This window comes from Lemur catta, chromosome 8, assembly GCF_020740605.2.
Source record: "Lemur catta isolate mLemCat1 chromosome 8, mLemCat1.pri, whole genome shotgun sequence".
In the NCBI taxonomy this organism is placed as follows: domain Eukaryota; kingdom Metazoa; phylum Chordata; class Mammalia; order Primates; family Lemuridae; genus Lemur; species Lemur catta.
In genome coordinates, this window is record NC_059135.1 from 30,379,223 (window position 1) to 30,401,786 (window position 22,564).

The window sequence follows — 22,564 nt, forward strand, 5'->3', positions numbered from 1 at the left end:
TACTATAATGTAAGGTTTATAAGGGGTAGGGATTTTAGCCTTTTTCATTCATTGCTATAGCTTCATAATACGTTTATAAATAATTGTTACCAGGCATGGTGGCTCACACCAGTAATCCCAGCACTTGGGAGGCCAAAGTGAGAGGACTGCTTGAACCCAGGAGTTTGAGAACAGCCTGGGCAACATAGTGAGACCCTGTCTCTACAAAAAAATTTAAAAATTAGCTGGGCAATGGCCGGGCGCAGTGGCTCACGCCTGTAATCCTAGCTCTGGGAGGCCGAGGCGGGTGGATCACTCGAGGTCAGGAGTTCGAGACCAGCCTGAGCAAGAGTGAGACCCCATCTCTACTAAAAAAATAGAAAGAAATTATCTGGCCAACTAAAATATATATATACAAAAAAAATTAGCCAGGCATGGTGGCGCATGCCTGTAGTCCCAGCTACTAGGGAGGCTGAGGCAGTAGGATCGCTTGAGCCCAGGAGTCTGAGGTTGCTGTGAGCTAGGCTGATGCCACGGCACTCAGTCTAGCCCGGGCAACAGAGCGAGACTCTGTTTAAAAAAAAAAAAAAAATTAGCTGGGCAGGGTGGTTCATACCTGTAGTCCTAGCTACTCGGGAGGCTGAGAGAGGAGGATCACTTGAACCTAGGAATTCAGGGTTACAGTGAGCTGTACTTCAGCCTGGGCAATAGAGGGAGACCCTCTCTCTTTAAAAAAACAATAATTGTTGATTAACACCCTCATGTAGGAATATTGGAAAGTACATTTTATAGTGAAGTTTCCTAACTGCAGTCATGGACTCCTCATAGGTGAGTTAGAATAGAAATAGAATAGATGAATTTTTAACTATAAGTGGGAAGTAAAAATTTCAGGGGCCTGAGATGGCTCATGGCAAACCATGAAAGACCTGACAGACCACCAGCAGTACTCTGTTTCCCACTGCTTCATCTCTTCTCTTAGCTTTTCATTTTATCCCCTTATTTTTTATTTGATCTGCTTTCTTACTTCCTGTCTCTTTTTCATAAACTTAAACCATTGGCCTATTTCTGGTTTTCTTTTTTCCCATAAAATAACTCAGATCCTCAAAGTGACATGCTGCAGGGAAATTGAACCCTCAAAGCTAGTACATTCTGGATTTCTCATTCTTCCTGAGTAATATATCCTATGTACTGTATTTTTTTTTTTTTTTAGTCTTTGTGTTTATTTTTCTGGCTATTAAGTTATGAATGTATAGGGACAAGATTTTTCTTGCTAAAGGCAACATTGGCCGAGATTTGGCTCTTTGCCTATGTATAGCCTGTTATTTTGGGCATGCCAATTGACTCTATGCCATTGTTGGCCCTGGATCCACATTCCCCATGAAAGCTTTAGCAGTCTAGATAAAGGATGAAATAGGCTGATGAAAAGGATGAAGCTCTAGTATGTGTCTTTGGTTACCATGGGATGTTAATAGTCCATTGGGTCTGCAGCTTGCCTGCTTAGTTTAATAGAATATGTGAACAAAGATATTGAATGTTTTTTGTTCACTGGTATCATGGGTAAATGACAAAAAGTCCCTTTTAAAATCCCTTTAAATTATGTTTTTAAGAGGCAAGTTACCTCTTAGATCCTTGATATTTTGATATACAGCACAGACATCTCTGCTGTCATTAATCTTATTTCATGCAAAGGGGAATCCTGAGACATGTATCCCTATCATTTGGATCTTTATATATGTCTATGTTTCCAAAACACTTCTAATGTGAAATAAAATGTATCTTGGAGATAAATGAAAGTAGATGTATACAGTTATGTATAGATTCAGATATACATATATAATAATGGTGTACTGGTAAACTAGCTCTAAAAAAAAACCAATCCTGGTCTGTAGTGTTTGCACATTTTCATTATGGCCACTTTCAAGCTACCAATGGTTTAATTACCTGCTTGCAAACTTCCTGAATATTTAACAGTTGGCTCTTGTCAGCTGACATGAGCCAGCTTCAACACACCAAATTACTACTAGTAAATATATAAAATAAAATTAATATAATCTTTAATCTTTTCATTTTCTTGTGTTTCAGCTGGGCTATATAAGCAGAGTGACAGCAGGAAAAGATAGCTATCTAGCCTTGGTGGATAAAAACATTATGGGTTATATCGCCAGTCTCCATGAGTTGGCTACTACGGAAAGACGGTTCTATTCAAAGCTAAGCGATATCAAATCTCAGATTCTCAGGCCTCTTCTCAGTTTAGGTAAGTTGAAACCTCTGTTCCCCGCCACCAAATCATTAGTGCTTTGTTTTATCTCTTCTTCCCATATCACAAGTAAAGAAGGCTTTTGGGTTATAGTTTATTCCTTTCTCTTTTCCATTCTCTCTCTCTGTTTTTTGTATGCAGGCAGTCAACAACTTACAAACTGTTTCCAATTTGTCAATAGCCCAGCTGCTCCTGCCCTATCTCACCACTCCCAGAGCTCCTTCTACTTGTGGAAAATGTAACTTAGCATATTCATGGCAGAGCAGCAGAAACAACTTTGAGAAAGTTGACTCTAGAAGCTAGACTTCTAATCAACACTTCCAACCCTTCTAGTCCTAAGAGATCTTCCATTATACTACTGAATTTTCTGTTTTCTTGTTATAGTTTTTAGAATTATGTCAAGTAGAGATTTATTTGGATTTACAAGTAGTCTCTTAAAATTGTGTATAACTGTAAAAGTGTTAAAGGTCTTAACACACAGCATGAATTGATTAAATCTGATTGTTAGCTTTACTCAGCTACAAAGAGGGATTGGAAGTAAGAAGCTAATACAGAGGAAATGGGTTACAGTAGTACTAGATGGGATGCCACTGTCCATGTATACTAGGTACCTGGGGCCTCTGGCAGGTTAGGAAGGAACGCAAAATGCAGATTGGAGGGCTGTTGAAGATAAACTTCTCCTATTTCAAAATTTTATCTAGGCTTGGCCCTATGCTCAATGAAGAGGAAATTTTCTTTTTCTTTCTCTTTCCTGCATTCCTTGGACCCCTCTGAGAACCCAGAACTCAGGCTAATATTCTAGTGGATCAGTGATATTGGCTTGTGTGGGTCAGCCCAGTGTTACTAATGGAAAAACATGTGCTTCTCAAACAATTTACAGTCTTTATGACTACAATCCCTTTGTAAGTTGGGGACTGTTTGCATTTTTTGTTTGTTTGTTTGTTTTTGCTTTTAATATGTTCTGCTTTTTTAAGTGTTGTAGAGTCCCTGTTCTATAAATTACCCTCCTCTGGATGGGCCTAACACTCCAGGACTTTGGCAAGGGAAAGGAAGCAATCCAAGCTGGAAGCTTCCTGGATTGCTCTGAAAAAGAGAGTTATATCTGCCTTTTTCCTGTCCTGGTTCCTGATTTCTGTGTTGGTCTTTCTTGGTCTATTTATCAGCCTAATTGCTTGGAAAGAAGTCCTAGAAATGAGGAACTTTAGACTTGCAAGCAGATAATTTCCTGATATACCCTCTATGAAATTCAGAGCATCCTAGGCAATCAGATTTTTGGATTGTCTTCTCTGCACCGAAGGGTTGGGCCTGTCCAAGAATCAAGCAGAATGCTGGAGTCAGTACAAAAAGTTGAAAATATCAACAAAGATACAACTACAGAAGTGAGTTTAATTCCCGGCCGTCTCTATTCAGTTGTATGAAATTAGGTGGTTCACTTCCCTTCTCTTGCCTTGAATTAGCTCAGTGGTTCTCAAATTTGGCTAATCTTCAAAATCATCTGGAAAGCCTTTAATAAAAAAACCCAACCATCCTTGGATCTTACTACCAGACTTACTGGGTCAGAATCTATAAGGAATCTGTGAATTTGTTTTTAACAAGTTCCTCACATGACTGAACTCTGTGATCTCTGAAGTTGCTTCAACACTGTAATTATTTAGGTTCCTTAGTTGAGAGTGTATGTCACCATGTTTAGTGTTCTTAGATAAGGGGAATTTATAATTGTGATCACATGATCATAATAAAGAACGCTAGAAAAAGTTAAGAATAAACAAATTATAATAAAGAACGCAGTCTACAGGTTATGTTGTTATTATCATCATCATTTTGTTACAGAAAATTTGGGCACTGTAAGTACAGTCCAGCTGTTGCAGGAGGTGGCAAGCCGATTCAGCAAGCTGTGTTACCTAATCGGTCAGCATGGAGCCTCACTGAGCAGCTTCCTTCAAGGGATAAAGGAAGCCAGGAGTTTGGTCATCCTGAAGCATGCAAGTCTCTTCTTGGATAGTTATACAGAGCAAGTATCCAGTCCCGTGTCATGTTCAATCTCTGCAGGGTTATTCTGCCAAGGAGAACAGCTCCTTAATCAGAAGAGACTAGATTAGGGAGAGTGATATAAGGTAATAGAAATTGCAAAGCAGTATTTTAATCTTAAGCCAACTATAGTTCTGCATTGCTAAAATTTACTTTTCTCCAAGGGGAAAAAAAAAAGATTTAAAAATAATGAATTCTTATGTTTCCTTCTATAGTCTAGCAGAATGATTGATAATGTACTTAATTTACATAAAATCTACTATAATAAACCTGGTTCTATAGAAAACAATTTTGTTTACTTAATTGTACTAAATTGTGAAGAAATAAGTAACTAAACAAATTATAATATTTTAAGACCAACTGCTGATTGTAAGTATGGAGCTGTTCTGATGTCTGCTTTCTATTATGTAAATGGAGGGTTTAAAAGACCTAACTACTTTTAATGTAAAGATATTTTCGTAATTAAATCTAGAATAGTTATTTAAGGTTCTTTTCATGTTTTTCAAGTAAAATATCCCAAGTATATATGAAAATATCACTTAAAATATTTGTAACTTTTTTCTAATTTGTATTTTGATATTACAATGCAAGGCATAATTTGGGTACTATGACTACAGCGCCCAAATTATATATATCAGGTCATGCTGTTGATCTGAAGTATGTATAGATTTTGTTCTGTATTCATTCATACTTCATCCATCCAACACATATTGACTTGAGTGTCCACTAAGTGACAGGCATTGCGTGGAGCTCCAAGTCCACAGTAGCCACGGCATGGAGCCAGTACAGAGCACCTACCCTCAGGGAGGTCATATGTGTTTTGTTTTGGTTACTTATAGATTATGTATGTTTGTTATTGAAAACTCTACAAATAAATATAATCAAAAGTTACCCATAATCCTCCCACTAGAAATAACCACTGTTTATCATTTTAGTGTATTTCCTTTCAGATTTATACATATAGGTGAAAATAAATACATGCTATTTTAATGCTAAGCAAAATTGAATATATTCAAAGCCGTTGTCTGAGAGAAAATATCATGGTTTGAGTCTTTTAACTCATCATCTTTCAGACATGAAAAATAAAAATAGGAGAACTTGATACTATTTTATTCCTATAGATGGAGCAAATAGAATATCTGGGTTTATATGTAAATTTAAAAAATCATTTTAAATTGTGATAAAGTATACATCACAAAGTTTACCATTGTAACCATTTTCAAGTATATAGTACCTTCAGCTATTTTTAGTAGGAATTTCCCTTCTCTCTCAGTCAGGTGGTTACATTTGCCAGCTCAGGAGTATGGAAGAAATGTATATAGCTCAAAGCAGTATATCTAGACTTGCTCTCTAGCAGTGTATCAATATTTAATTAACATTTTTTAACACTGCCTCAGTAAAGCACTTTTAACATATTTTCTTACCTCCACTAATATTTGTTTCTGAAGACTTAATTGGAAAACCTGTAGTGAAGATTAGAGAAACTTTTCATTAAAAATTCAACTATTTTAATGATATTTTCTTATTTGTTAATTAAGTTACCAAGTAATATTTACCAAGTAAATTATAGCATCTTCTACATAGCTTTAGATGTTTTTAAAATTTCCTCGCATATTACCTTCTTTACTAAAGTGGCATCGACCACAACTTTATTATGGTGATTATCACACAGCCTGTCCTTCTCTTCAGTCCTTTACAGTTCACAAATGTTGACATCACAAAATTTCTGAAACTCATTGGTGAGAAAGCTCCAGAGAACTAATTTACATTTCAACACTAATGTGCATATGTTTTCTTTTCCACTCAAGGTACTGCACGTCTATTACAAATTTCCTGGTTATGGGAGGATTCCAGCTTCTTGCTAAGCCTGCCATGTAAGCAAATACATACCTTCCAGTTCTCATTCTAACAGCCGAAGATCAAACTTTTTATAGTGGTCTGTGTTTTTTAGTGCCCAGGGAAAGCTTTGACTTGGTCATTTTACCAAACGAATCAAAATGTAGACTTTGACTAACTCTTGTAAAGGACAAGTATTTAATACTGTTGGCCTGATTATCATTAGAAGTAGTATGGTATTGAAAAAGCACTGAATGAAAAGGCACAAGATCTGGGTCCTTCTTTAGTGCTATCACTTATTATCCCTGACCCTTTGGACAACTCTCTTCACCTCAGTAAACCTGATTTTCTTCATCTGAAAAATGGGAACGTTTTCTTCCCTGCTGGTTAAGAAACAGATATTGTATTTTATGGTACCCAGGAAAGTACAAATTGTTTGCACAAATATAAAGTATTCATATTTAGCTTCTGAGTAAATAATATAAAAGCTCCTTACATGAGGCAAAATTCTGAACTGTGTAGTTTCTCAACAAGTGTTAATTAAGGTACAAGTGTTTAAAAATTCTGTGTTTTAATAGAAAATAGTTCAAATGTAATCACCACTCAGATTTAACAGATGTTAATGTTTTGCCATGGTTGCTTTTGATCTTTATCCTACAAGAATCAGTGCTAATAACATCTTAATCTCATTTCTGATTTTAAAGGGAATATTTTTAATATTTCACCCTTAAAGGTAATTCCTTAGGTTTTTGGTAGATATCATTTATAGGATTAAAAAGCCCCTATTCCTAAATTTAGAGCAGAATTGATTTTTATAATGTTAAATATCCTTGAGTTTCCAAGGTAAATTCAGTGGTCTTTATGTATTAGTTTTTAAATGCATTGCTGGATTCAATTTGCAGATTGGTTCCAGGACCTCCCCAAGATACCAAAATCCACAGATATTGAAGTCCCTGGTATAAAATGGCGTAGTATTTGCATATAACATATGCACAACCTTCCATATACTTTAAATCCTCTCTAGATTGCTTATAATACCTAATACAATGTAAATGCTATGTAAATAATTGTTATACTGTATTATTTACAAAATAATAAGGAAAAAGGTCTGTACATGTTCAGTACAGATGCACTATTTTCTTTCTTGAATATTTTTGATCTGAGGTTGGTTGAATCCGCAGAATTGGAACCCACCAATACAGAGGGCCACTGTATTTAAGACATTTGTATCTATCTATATGAAGATGAGGTTTTACTTCTCTTCTGAACTTGCCCAATTTTGGTAAAAGGATTGCATGAGCAATTATGAAAAGGGTTGGAGAGCCTTCTCTCCTTTTCTATTTTCTGGAAGAGTTTGTATGAGATAGCGATTCTTTGTACTTTGATGATTTGGTAAAATTCATCTGTAAAAATATATGGCTTTCATGAGTCATTTGCTGTAGGGAGTTTTTAAACTACCAATTTAGTTTCTTTAATGAATAGGTCTGTTCAGGTCTATATTTCTTCTTATGGCTTTGGTTAATTATATTTCTCTAGAAAATTGTTCATTGCATCCTTGTTTTTAAATTTATTGGTATGATGTTCCTAGCATTATCTTAAGGTGTTTTCACCTCTGTAGTAACTATAGTTATGCTCCATATTTTTCATTCCTATTATTTATTTGGGCCTTTTATATTTTTTATCTTCATCAGTCTTGTCACCAGTATACCCCTTCTTATTAATCTTTTCAAAAATTAGTTGATCCTTTCTTTCCTTTTCTCTTTCTTTTAAGACAGAGTCTTGCTCTGTTGACCTGGCTAGAGTACAGTGGCATCATCATAGCTCACCGCAACCTCAGACTCCTGGGCTCAAGTGATCCTCCTGCCTCAGCCTCCTGAGTAGATAGGACTACAAATGTATGCCACCACACCTCACTAATTTTTTCTAGTTTTTATAGAGATGGGGTCTTGCTCTTGCTCAGGCTGTCTTGAACTCTTGGTCTCAAGTAATCTTCCAGCCTTGGCCTCCCAGAGTGCTAGGATTACAGGTGTAAGCCACCTCACCCACTCTTTCTTTTTTTAAATTTCATTAATTTTTCCTCTTTATTTCTTTCTACTTTGTATTCACTTGTTAATTTCTTTTTTTTTTTTTTTTTTTGAGACAGAGTCTTGCTCTGTTGCCCGGGCTAGAGTGCCGTGGAGTCAGCCTAGCTCACAGCAACATCAAGTTCCTGGGCTTAAGCAATCCTTCTGCCTCAGCCTCCCGAGTAGCTGGGACTACAGGCATGTGCCACCATGCCCGGCTAATTTTTCTATATATATATTTTTAGCTGTCCATATAATTTCTTTCTATTTTTAGTAGAGATGGGGTCTCGCTCTTGCTCAGGCTGGTCTCAAACTCCTGACCTCAAGCGATCCTCCCACCTCAGCCTCCCAGAGTGCTAGGATTACAGGCGTGAGCCACTGCACCTGACCTCACTTGTTAATTTCTTACAATTTCATTTCATGAGTTTTACACTTAGTTCAATAATTTTTCAACTTTTTATTTTTCTAATATAGTCATTTAAGGCTATAAATTTCCCTCTAATTAATGCTTTAGCGATATCTTACACATTTTGATATATTTTGTTTTTATAGGCAATTAGTACTAAATATTTTTCTAATTTTTATTATGAATTCTTCTTTGACTCTTGTCATGTGTTTGTTCATTTCCAAAATACAGGGGTTTGACCTTTATTTTTTTATTTTTTTTATTTTTTGAGACAGAGTGTCGCTTTGTTGCCCTGGCTAGAGTGAGTGCCGTGGCGTCAGCCTAGCTCACAACAACCTCAAACTCCTGGGCTTAAGCAATCCTACTGCCTCAGCCTCCCGAGTAGCTGGGACTACAGGCATGCGCCACCATGCCCAGCTAATTTTTTTCTATATATATTTTAGTTAGCCAGATAATTTCTTTCTATTTTTAGTAGAGACAGGGTCTCACTCTTGCTCAGGCTGTTCTCGAACTCCTGACCTCGAGCGATCCACCCGCCTCGGCCTCCCAGAGTGCTAGGATTACAGGCGTGAGCCACCGCGCCCAGCCTAGACCTTTATTTTTTAAATGACAAATTCAAGTCTGTTATGTCTTTAACCTTATATAGTAGATTTTCTTTTACCATATTTATTTATTTATTTATTTTTGAGGCAGGGTCTTGCTCTGTCATCTAGGCTGGAGTGCAGTGGTGCAATCATAGCTTACTGCAGCCTCAAACTCCTGGATCAAGTGATCCTCCTCCCTCAGCCTCCCAAGTAAAGTAGCTGGGACTACAGGTGTACACCACCATGCTTGACTAATTTTTCTAGTTTTTGTAGAGGTGGGGTCTCACTTTTGCTCAGGCTGGTCTCGAACTCCTGGCTTCAACCGATCCTCCCTGCTCAGCTTCCCAAAGTGCTAGGGTTGCAGGTGCAAGCCACTGTGCCTGGCCATTTTTACCACTCTTTTACTGTCAGCCTTTCTGCATTGTAATGTAATGTTTTTGTATATTTCTTATAAGCAGCAAATGGATGGACTTACTGCTTTGTTGTTTTGTCAGTCTGAGGACTTTTGACTTTGACAAGTTTACATTTATGATGACTGATTTTACATTTATTATTTATAATCTGTTCATTAGAATGACTAAAATAGCTTATTTAACCATTAATGTTGGTGAAATGCTGCATCATGGCCAAAGAAAGTAGGAAAAAGTGTTTGTAGCCAAACCAGCAATTAAATGGAGCAGAAAAAATTGAATACTTAACTTTTGCAAATAGTAATGCTTGAAGAAAAACAAGTTAATTACAGAAGGTTGTAAAAATAGATGGAGACTTATTGCAATTTAAATGGGAGGCTTCTGGGCTTCTAAGGGCTATGGCAGTTGCTGATCCTGGTTCCTATTCTGCTTTATTGTTGACCTTTCTCTGGTATTTCAGAGTCAGAGTCATAGTATTCAAGGATTAACCTGACTGCTTGTTAGAGCAGCTAAGGAAGATGGCATGGTTGAAAGCCTCTGTTTACTGCTTCTCACGTACGCCAGTGACTCTGAGCAATGGTGCCAGATATCAAGTCTGGATTTGGGCAGCACTTTCCCAAGTGGTGGTTCACGAACACCTGGGTTTTACATTAGTGAAAGGCAGTAATGACATCTTTTCTCAATTTCTTTTTATAAAGTCAATATTTAAAATTATTTTAGAGATTTCATTCTGAAAGAGAAAGTTTGAGACCTTTGAGACTAGAGCACAGCCAGTGAGCCCACAGGGCAGTTGGTGGATCTTGGATGCTGTTACCAGGAGCTCATCGCTCAGCCAGTTTATTGTTTAGCTGCTCACATCAGGCTTGCTTGGTGGTTTGATTATTATACAGGGCTTTTTTTTTCTTAATTATGGTAGAATATATGTAATATAATGTTTATCATTTTAATCATTCATAGATGTACAATTTAGGGGCCTCACATACATTCACAGTGTTATATAACTATCACTACTTTCCACATTCATAACTTTTTCATCATCCCCAACAAAAACTCAGTGCCTATTAAATAAGAATTTCCTCATATTGTCTACTCTCTGGCTCTGGTAACTTCTACTTCCTTTCTCTGTGGATCTGTCTCTTCTAGGTACCATTTATAAGTAGAGTCATACATTTGTCCCTCTGTGTCTGGCTTATTTCCTTAAACATAGTGTTTTCAAGCTCCATTATGTTGTAGCATAGAATAATCCATTGTATGTGATTACTCTACCACATTTTGTTTATCCATCCATCTGTTGGTGGACACTTGAGTTGTTTCTAACTTTAATATATTTATTTTTACTTTAAAAATCTGAGTAAATACAAACCTAGCCATGTAAGGAAAGAGTAATATTGCCACTATTAGATTAAAAACTCCCAAGAGAAGATAAACTGATCAGTCTCTGGTTCAGATTTCATGCAAGCATACCTGAGCTTCTTTGGGGGAAGATTGTAGGTGAGGACATGAATGAGTCCTGGAAAGTAATGGGGTTCACAAGAGTTGGAATATTTCTGGTCTAGTGTGGAATGAGTCCTGGGTATCCAGGGAAGATAGGGTCCAAGGGAGTATGTGCTCACCATGTCCTATCTCCATCTCACAGGAACAGGTTAAAGCAGAACACTTGTAGGATTAAATGAGTGTCCTCAGCTGATCTCTGCAGTAGACCATAGAGGAGGAAGTAGCATCAGTACAAGCCAAATATAAATAAAAATCTGGGCCTTGTTTCCCAGAGCCCTCCATCCAAGATCTCCTACATCTCTGTATTATACAACAATTAGATTTGTGCCATTGAACTTTTAGGTTCCTGGAAATTGTTATGTATTCTTATTCCATTTTTCCAAGATAATATTTCACAATTTCTGGGTTAAATGTCTCTTTACTCCATAGTTCTCTAAGGGATTATATAATGACTCATTTTTGTCTTATAGTTTGTGTGACAGTGTGTCTTATTTTAGGCCTTGTAGCTAAGAATTGTAGTATAATGTTTGTAAAGCACTCAGGGTAGTGCCTGGTGCATAATTGTTGCTTCTTAAATGACAGATAATTATTCTGTCCCACCAACTCTTACTACTTTACAATCCTTGCAAGTGTTTTGGTCTGGTGAGTACAGTCTCAATGGGTTACTGATCAGCATTAAAATTTGTAGTAAAATTTTTGAATATAAAAACTAAATTTTAGCTTCAGTTTGAAATGCTTTTGAAGATCTCAGCTTTGAATTCTTCACATATAATTTGCTTTGCTGTTTCCTGTCAATTGTAGTACTGGTTCTTGCAGCTTTTATTACTCTTCTGTAATAAACTCTTACTAGGTGATCAATAATTGAAGGAAAAAAGAAATCAGAAGTTTTTAATATCCATGCTAAATCTGTTGGAGCAAAGAACTTTGCTTTTCCTCCACTATTTTTGTGTAGCACAATTGATTAGAGAAATTAGTCCTGCCATTTATTGCTGTGACTTTTGGCTTTAAATTAACAGGTAATGGATGTCAGCTGTTCTCTGATTATTCCCTGAAATTGTGGAATACATGATTCATTTCCTAGAACTTAAAGCACAATTGCGTGATTAACCATTTCTGTTGGAGTTACTATTGCTGCCATTTGCTACTTTTTATACTCAAAAAAGTCCTATTTTATAGATAGGGAAATTCTTTTAATTTTATCTGGCTTATTTCATTGTATTTATCTTCTACTTTCATAGCACCTAAAAATGTGCATTCTGAAAAAGGTACTATGTAGTGAGATTTTCTATTTAATATCATGCATATTATCAATACCAAAATGATTAACTGAAACTTTTTTCCCTCTGCTTCCAGTGATTTCTTAAATAAAAACCAAGAGCTTTTGCAAGATTTATCAGAAGTGAATGAAGAAAACACTCAGTTGATGGAAATACTGAATACTTTGTTTTTCTTGCCAATCAGACGACTTCATAATTATGCAAAAGTTTTGCTAAAGCTTGCTACTTGTTTTGAAGTGGTAAGCTCTTATATTTACCCACTTTGAACAGTTGGAAAGCCAAAGATCATAGTAATTTGTTTGTTTGTTTGTTTGTTTAGATTATGCCACCATAAGATCTGGAACTCCACTAATTTAATATTTACCTCTGTCTAATTAAATTTCTTCAAGGAAATGAAAGAGGAAAGTATGACTGTGGATAAACCTAGTTTTCTGTGGATTAAGTTTCCTTTTAGGACCTTATCAAGATTAACTTTATTATTCATTTTGTGAAACTATGTCTAAAGTTGAGATCCTATTATGATGCTGCTCATTCAGTAGTTGTCAAAGTTTATTGAATGTGTATTGAGTATGAGTTACACAAGAGCTCTTTAAGGCTCTGGCTTTCAGTATAATGGAGCATACCTGTAAGGCAGTGGAGATGCCACCTGGCTTGTATTCATGGTAGACTCATGCCAGGTGTTTTTATTACCTTAGAAAATGCTATGAGAAATGAATGTTAAAATAGGATTTTCTCAAATGTTAACTAGCCCACTTTTCTGTATAAAATGAGGTGCAGTCCTAGGAAATTAGCTCCACTCTAGGATATCGATGTATGTTAAAGCTGGTCCTGAAACAATCACCTTTGAAATTGTACTGAAATGTGTGATTTCATTTCGTTTCTACTCTGAAGGGCTCTAGAGAAACCGTAATGACTCCAAGGTCGCTTAAGAATGTGATTGATGAAGCCGTAAAAATTATTAATCTTATTTAACCTCAACTGTTGAGTATACACCTTTTTAATATTATGTGTAATAAAATGGGAAGTATGCATGAGACAGTTCTGCTTACTGAAGTATAGTTTTTCACGGAAAAGCATGATTGTGATTGAGAGCCTTTTTCTAAACTTGAAAGAACAATTGATAGCTGTGGTAATTCACATTTGGGTACTGGCAGATATTTTCTTGAAAATGAATAAATGAATTTGCCATTTCAAGGAGAACAACTCACAGTATTTGTTGCCAAAGATAAAATATGACCTTTTAAGCAAAAATGTTAGAGACATATATCTACCGCTGTGAGGCTGACAGTTTCCCAATACTTAGGACTTTTTCTGATGAGATTGGTGGTAATATTATCATGTGATTTTTGATGTTGTAGAAAAAAAATGTATCAATATTTGGAAGATTTGCATAACTCCGTCAACCAGTATTTTCTAAATGTTCAGTCTACAGTGTTACGAGATCATGCATGGTAAATGACCAGTACTAAGTACAAGATAGACTAGTGAATTTTAATGTAACAGAGTACAAAAAGTTCATTGCTGTGGTTTCAGATTCCATACTGCAGCTACCCTTTAAAAAAAGTTTACAAGTTTTAATATAGTATCAAATGAGAATATTCACAATTATTTGAAATAGCTATTAAAATACTTCTCCCTTTTCCGACTATATACCTTTATAAGGCCAGAATTTCTTCATTTATTTCAACCAACCAATGTATCATAACAGATTAAATGGAAAAGCAGATATGAAATCCAGCTATTATCTTTTAAGCCAGATAAAGAGATTTGAAAAAAAAAATGATGGACCATTGCCAGCATTTTGGAAAATAAAGGTTTTTTTCACTTAAAGTGTTATTTGAAGTTAATAAGAATTTTTAAAATTTCTTAATTTTATTTTCTAATATGGCAAATATCGATAGATGTTGCTCACATGTGTACAACAAAGGGATCCTAAGACCAAAACATTTGAGAACTCCTGCCCTATGCTGAGTTCTCTGCTGCTCTCCTCACCGATAACTGCCAGTTTTTAGTTCTTCCCTACTTGAGTTATTCCCTATTTCATACATACCTGCATGCAGGAGAATTTTTCTGAAACCAATCTTCTTTTCCCAGCTTCCTTCAGTGTACATCTTTTTAATATTATGTGTGATAAAATGGGAAGTATGTTCTTGGGCTGATTTTTTTCCCCCCTAAATTTAATACTACATATCTAAATCACACAGAGGCTATAGATTCTGGATAATTGTTTTATGTTCTTTTTTCCCCCCTTAATTATTGGCCTCTAGACATCTCCAGAATATCAGAAACTGCAGGATTCCAGTTCTTGTTATGAGTCTCTTGCTCTCCATCTCGGCAGGAAAAGGAAGGAAGCAGAATACACGTTGGGCTTCTGGAAGACTTTTCCTGGAAAAATGACGGTAAACCATGCCTGTTGTTATTATATTTGTTACCCTAGCAAACAGTAGGTATTTCCATAACAATTGTCATAATTTTCTGTGTTCCTCATGTATTTATGGCAATAATGTTTTAATGACCCCTTTCCTAAAATGTCTAAGGACCATAGCAATGGATGCTGTAAATATCAGTACCTTTCCTCATTTCTAGGAATCCTCTCTGAAGACTCGCCTCGCCTACTTTAGTTTATTCCTGTCTTCTTTCCAGTCTCTTTTAAGCTCTAACTTTATGAGGTGTTTGGATCCCATTTAAATTTAGCTTTAACACCAAGCTAAGTTGTGACCAGCAAATTCCCCTAAATATGATTTGTGTCTGTTTCATTTTCTCTTTGCATGCTAAAATAGTTTTGATTGTTTGACTTTGTTTTTAATTCCAGGATTCCTTGAGGAAGCCAGAGCGTCGACTGCTGTGTGAGAGCAGTAACCGAGCCCTATCTCTGCAGCATGCTGGGAGGTTTTCTGTGAATTGGTTCATTCTCTTTAATGATGTCCTGGTCCATGCCCAGGTAGGCTGGATTCCTAACCTTAAAACAGGCCCTAGAAGGTGGAGTATTACATTTACTAATTAATTATACTATCAGTTTGTGTTAAAAACTATTGTGATTTTGCTGAAAGCTACAGCTTGTGTTGGTGATGTGGGCTGGATTTCAGAGAGCTTTTTTAGTTTCCAACTCAAGAATGAGTGTCAGCCATGTGAAGGGGTCCCTGCAACAGTGATAGCAAGACCCCCTGGCATTAGCAAGGCCCTCTGGGGATAGCCCCACTGGGGGCTGTGTGGCAGAGATGGTGGCACCCACGTGGACTTAACCATTTCAAGGGGGTTGTGCAGCAGAAACTGCAAGGCCTGTGTGGGCTAATGACATGAACGGGATGCGGCAGAGACCCTGAGGTCTATGTGGGCGTTTGTAGACATGCCTCCATGTTCTCTGTTTCAGTTTTCCACGCACCATGTTTTCCCTTTGGCCACGCTGTGGGCGGAGCCACTGTCTGAAGAAGCTGGTGGTGTGTAAGTGCGCCCCCTCCCTATGCCACCCCCTCCAGTTCTCTCCCTCTGTTACCCAGGTTGTTTCCTTAAATGTGATAAAAAGCTCAGGAGGGCTTTCTAGGCTGCCTCCCCATTCTGCATAATGAGGCTAACCTCCTCTCATGTTAGTAAAATGGCCTGTGCATCACGAAATGGCCTGTTGTGAAGATCATGGCAAATCATGATAGGCGGTAGAAGGGCATCTCCATTGCTCACATCCCCATTGTTCCACACAGAGCAGAGTTACTCTGTCCTCTCCCCTACTGTGGGACCCAAATCCAGAGCATGAGCATTTACATTTAATTGACTTCTGCTCCTCTTGAAGTAAATAGGTTGCTTTTCATATTTGAGGATTGATATTATGACAGACTGTCATACCTACTGGTATTTATCCTTGTGAACATTTTAGGAATGGCTTAAAGATAACTACACCTGAGGAGCAGTTCACTCTCATTTCATCAACACCCCAGGAAAAGGTTAGTCCATTACGGTATTTTCTTTCACTCTTTGGCCTGGCTTGTTCTGCCTCTTGTGGTAATAAAGAAGAAATAAAAATTGTTCATACTTTACTAATGATCCACAGTTAGGTCTGACAAATCTTTATTTAACCAAAACTATAGGTTTCTGGTTTTTTTAATGCGACTTAATTTTAAACATATAGCAGTGAGAACCAAAAGCCAATCAGTATTAATTAATAAGAAAAGCATTAGGAGACAGAAAAATTATTTACACCAAGGAAAGCTAGCAGGAGTTAAAACAATGCTTGATGAGTTGCTGCCTTAAGTTTACTGACATTTACTTTTTGCTCCTAGACTAAGTGGCTACGGGCTGTAAGCCAAGCTGTGGATCAGGCTTTGAGGGGGACATCTGATCTTCCACCTTACGGAAGTGGCAGCAGTGTTCAGAGGCAGGAACCCCCCATTTCACGCAGTGCCAAATATACTTTCTACAAGGATCCTCGCCTAAAAGATGCAACCTATGATGGACGTTGGCTTTCAGGGAAGCCTCATGGCAGGTGAAAATGTTACAGGTTTATGCCTGGGTTGAGGATGATAGCCACATTATGGAAAAAGTGTTGATTACATTAATTACATTACATTATGATTGCATAATGATTACATTAATTAACATTAATTAACATGCATTATTCTTTCCCTATGCATTCCAGAGGGGTTTTGAAGTGGCCTGATGGAAAGACGTATTCTGGCATGTTCAGGAATGGCTTGGAAGATGGGTAAGGAAATTGCGTAAAACATGAGAGTAAATTCAGGTTCAGTCACAAATTATATTATTGTGTGTTCCGAGTTACTTTTCAAACAAGTAGTAGATTATTGTGTTGTTTTTTTTTGGAAACGCATATGATGTATTAGGCCTTATCATGCTCATGAAGAGAGCTAAAAGTCTGGAGTACCTTCCTCTGATTTACCTAGACTGAGTCATTTACCTTGATAGCCACGTGATCTCAAGTTACACAGTCTTCCATCTATTAAAATAGGACGGTGTTTTCTATCCATTTCCAAGTTGTGAAGATTGAGAACCTTGGGTAATGTTGATGGTAAAACTGTTGAGACAATAGTGCCCCCTTTACAAAGGACATAGAGAAATTTTCCTTTCAGTAGTTTTAAATCATCCTTAATTTCTTTGAGATTTTAAAGGGGAACTCTTCCAAATTATGTCCTAATGATACTTTAATGACATTATTTTTGTATAAGCTTGTAATGTTTTCCAACACTGTAAATATATTTACATCATTAATGTATGGCAGCGAAGTATTTTGTATCATGTTAAGAATTTATTTTACTATATAAAAAAGATAGATAATTGAGTAGGTAATTTTTTTGTCTTTGTGATAATGTAAATTTTTGTAATGTTTTAAAATCTCTTTTTTGTGGATTTTTAGAATGAGAAGAGACTTTAGATAATCAGATTTACACCCTTTATTATCCAGAAAAGGGATCTGGATACCTGGGCTTATCCAAGGTGATGTGGCTAATTGGTGACATAGATAGGCCTAGGACACAGGTCTTTTGTTTTTTCATTGGACTTGAGATAAAATACCTAATCTCTCATTATAGTGGGGTTGATATCCTACTCTTCTAAGACTTGCCAAACAGCTTAAGTAATAGATTCAGCTTAAATTAAGACTCCATTTACCCCTTTTCTTCTATAGGTAAATCTTTTCTCTATCTTCCCTGTTAAAATGTTTACTGATATATACATACAAAAGCTGAATATGTCATAAAAGCATCTTCTGCTTTTTTTATTTTCCTTGGCAGGTATGGAGAGTACAGAATCCCAAACAAGGCAATGAACAAAGAAGATCATTATGTGGGCCATTGGAAAGAAGGAAAAATGTGTGGTCAAGGAGTCTACAGGTAATAACATTGGAAAGGCTGGGGACTGGTACTGCTTTTTCAAAGAACCATGTAAACCTAAATGTTTGTATAGCCAAAATTTTCAAGGATTAAATTTTATTTATTCTTCTAATGCCTGAAACTCTGTAAAGTCTTCTCTTTTAAAGATTAACTTCTCATCTATCACAAGATAAAAATATTAGGTTATTAAATATAGTTCTTATCTAAATTATACATACCTTATAAACCATAAATTTCTCATTGAGTTGCCTACATCTCTTATCTGCAAATTTATCTTATTTTTAATCACGTGACTCTAATGGGCAGAACTTTTTATTCTTCCCTGTCATAGATAACTCATTATTTCATTTTCCCATAAAGGACTAAAGATACATTTTTTTTCACCATGTTAATGCAAATACATCTATGATGTCTTTAACTTCTTAGCCTTAATCATTCAAAGATGAGATTTTTTGATTGGTGAAAAATAATCATATAAACAAATAATTTTAGCTACCAGTAAGAATGAGTATAGTTTTGAATTTCCTAAACTTTATAAAGATGAGCATCAGAATTCAATGTGCATGTGATATTTATTCATTCTTTCCAACCACAGTTATGCCTCTGGTGAAGTGTTTGAGGGCTGTTTTCAAGATAACATGCGTCATGGTCATGGTCTCCTACGAAGCGGAAAATTGACTTCCTCTTCTCCCAGTATGTTCATTGGCCAGTGGGTACTGGATAAGAAAGCAGGATATGGTGTCTTTGATGATATCACTAGGTACAGTATTCTGCTTCTAATTTCAAAGTTTTATATATATATATATTTTTTTTTTTTTTTTCAGCATATTCCAGGGGTACAAATGTTTGGGTTACATATATTGCCTTTGCCCAACCCGAGTCAGAGCTTCAAGGGTGTCCACCCCCCCAATGGTGCACACTGCACCCATTAAATGTGAATATATCCATCCCCTCCTCACCCCTCCCACCTGCCCAACACCCGTTGAATGTTAGTTACTACTGTATGTGCACATAAGTGTTGATCAGCTAATACCAATTTGATGGTACGTACATATGGTGCTTGTTTTTCCATTCCTGTGATACTTAGTAGAATGGGCTCCGGCTCTATCCAGGATAATACAAGAGGTGCTAGATCACCATTGCTTTTTGTGGCTGAGTAGAACAGCATGCTATACGTGTACCACATTTTATTAATCTACTTATGTATTGATGGGCACTTGGGTTGTTTCCACATCTTTGCAATTGTGAATTGTGGTGCTATAAACATTCGAGTGCAGATGTCTTTTTTATAGAATGTCTTTTTTTTTCTTTGGGTAGATGCCTAGTAATGGGATTGCTGGATCAAATGGTAGTTCTACCTGTAGCTCTTTGAGGTATCTCCATATTACTTTCCGCAGAAGTTGTACTAGTTTGCAGTCCCACCAGCAGTGTATGAGTGTTCCTATCTCTCTGCATCCACGCCAGTACCTATTGTTTTGGGACTTTTTGATAAAAGCCATTCTCACTGGAAATAAGTGATGCCTCATTGTGGTTTTGGTTTGCATTTTCCTGATGAATAGAGATGTTGAGCATTTTTTCATATGTTTGTGGCCCTTAGTCTGTCTTCTTTTGAAAAGTTTCTATTCATTTCCTTTGCCTACTTTTTAATGCAGTTGTTTGATTTTTTTCTTGATGATTTTCCTGAGTTCTATACAGATTCTAGTTATCAGCTCTTTATCAGATGTGTAGCATACAAATATTTTCTTTTTTAAGTTAGCAAGCTTTTGGGTAAGAAAAAATTATGCATATTGCATGACAAGAACATTAGCAAAAAAGAAAAAAAAAAGAAAAAAATTATGCATAGGTTTGATTCTGCCTATTACATTTGGAATGAGATTATTTAGAATTGAATTCTCGTCATTCTTTTTTAAAATTATGGATTTTAAAGTTATCAAAGAAGTATATGGACTATATGCAGATGTGTGTCAGGTAGACTACAGTATTAAATTCCTGAGAGAACATTACTCTGAGTAAGATGTCTTTTGCTATCACTTTGTCCCATGTTTGGGGAGATAGAGTTAACCATTTTAACTAGAAAAATGGAACTGATACCAACCTAGGGTTGATGCTTGGGATCTCCCATGTGATAACTGTTTTTTCCCCACTTTATATTTGTCATCAGTGTTTCTTCTTTTCTTTTTATTTCTGTGCAGGGGGGAAAAGTATATGGGAATGTGGCAAGATGACGTATGTCAAGGGAATGGTGTGGTAGTTACCCAGTTTGGATTATACTATGAAGGCAACTTTCACCTTAATAAAATGATGGTGAGTGGAATGTTTGCATATAGTTATTATTGACTTTTTAAAACTCCTGTGTCCTTAACTTTTAAAATAATCTTTTTATTAATGTTCTGCCTTCTTAGTACTGTTTTCCTTGTCTTTTAAGATTAGATAAGGCTTTGGGGATATGACTGCATGCATTCTAAGTTACTCTGCATTTTATGTATTATGATTTTCATTTCGTTTCTTCTCACAGGGAAATGGGGTTTTACTTTCCGAAGATGATACTATCTATGACGGAGAATTTTCAGATGACTGGACTCTTAGTGGAAAGGTTGGAAACTAACTTTCTTCTTTTTCTCTCTAATACATTTTTTTACCAACGTTTTTTGACTTTAAAAAAGTCCATTTACCTGCCATAAAATTCACCCATGAGTGCACATTTCAATGATTTTTAGTAAATATGTAGAGTTGTTCAACAATCACCATAATACAGTTTTAGAACATTCCCATCACCCAAAACTGTTACTCCTGCCCACTCACAGTCACCTCCATTTCCGCTTTGAGTTCCAGGCACCACTAATCCCTCCGTAGATTTACCTGTTCTAGACCTTTCATATAAATGGAATCATACATGTGGTCTCTTCTGTGTGGCTTCTTGGACTTAGCATAATGTTTTTAAAGTTTTTCCATATTGTGGCATGTATAGTACTTTGTTCCTTTTTGTTGCTGAATGATACTTCAAAACAACATTTTATTTATCCATTCACCAGTTGATGGACATTGAGTTATTTCCAGCTTTGTATTCTTGTGAATAATGCTGCTGTAAACATTTGAATACAACTTGTATAGACATATGTTTTCATTTCTGTTGGGTAGATATCTAGGAGTACAATGGCTGGGTTGTATGGTTGTATAGTATGTTGATGTTTAACATATTGTTTTTCCTTTTTTATTTTTGTTTTGTTTTTTTGAGACAGGGACTCTCCCTCTGTCACCCAGGCTAGAGTGCAGTGGCATCATCATTGCTCACTGCAACCTCAAACTCCTGGGCTCAAGGGATCCTCCTGCCTCAGCCTTCCAGGTAGCTGGGGTTACAGATGCGCGCCACCACGCCTGGCTAATTTTTCTATTGTTTTGTAGAGACAGGGGTCTCACTCTTGCTCAGGTTGGTCTCGAACTGGCCTCAAGCAATCGTCTCGTGGGCCTCCCAAAGTGCTAAGATTACAGGTGTGAGCCACTGCGCCCAGCCTTGTTTAACATATTAAGAAACTGTCAAACCGTTCTCCAAAGTGGCTGTACCATTTTCCATTCCAATCAGCAATGTGTGAGGATTCTAATTTCTCCATATCAAAAATATTTCTTAGTTTCTGTCTTTTTCCTTGTAGCTGTTTAAGTAGGTATGAAGTGGTATCTCCTGCTGTTAATTTGCATTTCCCTAGTGACCAGTGATGTAGAGCATACTTTCATATGCTTATTAGTGATTTATATATCTTCTTTGGTGAGATGTGTATTCAAATCTTTTACCCATTTCTACAATTTGGTTGTTTGTATGGTCTTATTGTTGAATTGTAAGAGTTCTTTATATATTCTGGATACATGTGTTTTATCAGATATATAAATTGCAAATATTTTCTCACAGTCTGTGACTCGTCTTTTATTTTCTTAATGGTCTCTTTTGAAGCACAAAAGTTTTTAATTTTAATGAAGTACAATTTATCAAAAAAAGGCTTATTAATCATGTTTTTGATGCCAAGAAGTCTTTGCCTATGTTTTCTTTTGAAAGTTTTATAGTTTTACCTCTTATACTTAGGTCTGTGGTTCATTTTGAGATAACTTTTGTATATGGTTTGAATTACGAGTCTAAATTAATCTTTTTGCAGGTGGGTATCTAAATTCCCCAGCACCTTTTCCTATTGAATCTTGGCACCTTTGTTCAAATTAATTGACCATAAAATGTATTTATTTATGGTCTCTCAATTACATTCCATTGATCAACATACCTCTCCTTACGCTAATACCAGACTTTCTTGATTACTATAGATTTCTAGTAAGTTGTGAAATCAGGAAGTATAGTCTTTCAACTTTGTTCTTTTTCAAAAATGGTTTTAGTTATCCATTTGCCTTTTCCTTTCCA

The 22,564-nt window shown here is 36.3% G+C and overlaps 1 protein-coding gene across 5 annotated transcripts in view; it reads left to right on the top strand.

Moving 5' to 3' along the window:
• The window catches only part of ALS2 (alsin Rho guanine nucleotide exchange factor ALS2), a 75,129-nt gene that overhangs the window by 33,257 nt on the left and 19,308 nt on the right, over positions 1 to 22,564 (top strand). For 3 of the 5 annotated variants that reach the window (XR_006736945.1, XM_045559721.1, XM_045559723.1), the window contains exons 10-23: positions 2,062 to 2,233; positions 4,067 to 4,247; positions 6,073 to 6,138; positions 12,411 to 12,573; positions 14,602 to 14,733; positions 15,147 to 15,275; positions 15,705 to 15,775; positions 16,203 to 16,269; positions 16,606 to 16,808; positions 16,962 to 17,027; positions 18,070 to 18,168; positions 18,764 to 18,928; positions 20,361 to 20,472; positions 20,684 to 20,761. Coding sequence is in view for 4 of the 5 variants with exons in the window: in XM_045559721.1 (XP_045415677.1) it covers positions 2,062 to 2,233; positions 4,067 to 4,247; positions 6,073 to 6,138; positions 12,411 to 12,573; positions 14,602 to 14,733; positions 15,147 to 15,275; positions 15,705 to 15,775; positions 16,203 to 16,269; positions 16,606 to 16,808; positions 16,962 to 17,027; positions 18,070 to 18,168; positions 18,764 to 18,928; positions 20,361 to 20,472; positions 20,684 to 20,761 (1,704 nt within the window). In the remaining variant the exon portion in view is untranslated. Of the gene's footprint in view, positions 1 to 2,061; positions 2,234 to 3,399; positions 3,471 to 4,066; positions 4,248 to 6,072; positions 6,139 to 12,410; positions 12,574 to 14,601; positions 14,734 to 15,146; positions 15,276 to 15,704; positions 15,776 to 16,202; positions 16,270 to 16,605; positions 16,809 to 16,961; positions 17,028 to 18,069; positions 18,169 to 18,763; positions 18,929 to 20,360; positions 20,473 to 20,683; positions 20,762 to 22,564 lie in introns of those variants that run through there. The other 2 variants (XM_045559724.1, XM_045559725.1) reach the window with 2 other exon arrangements.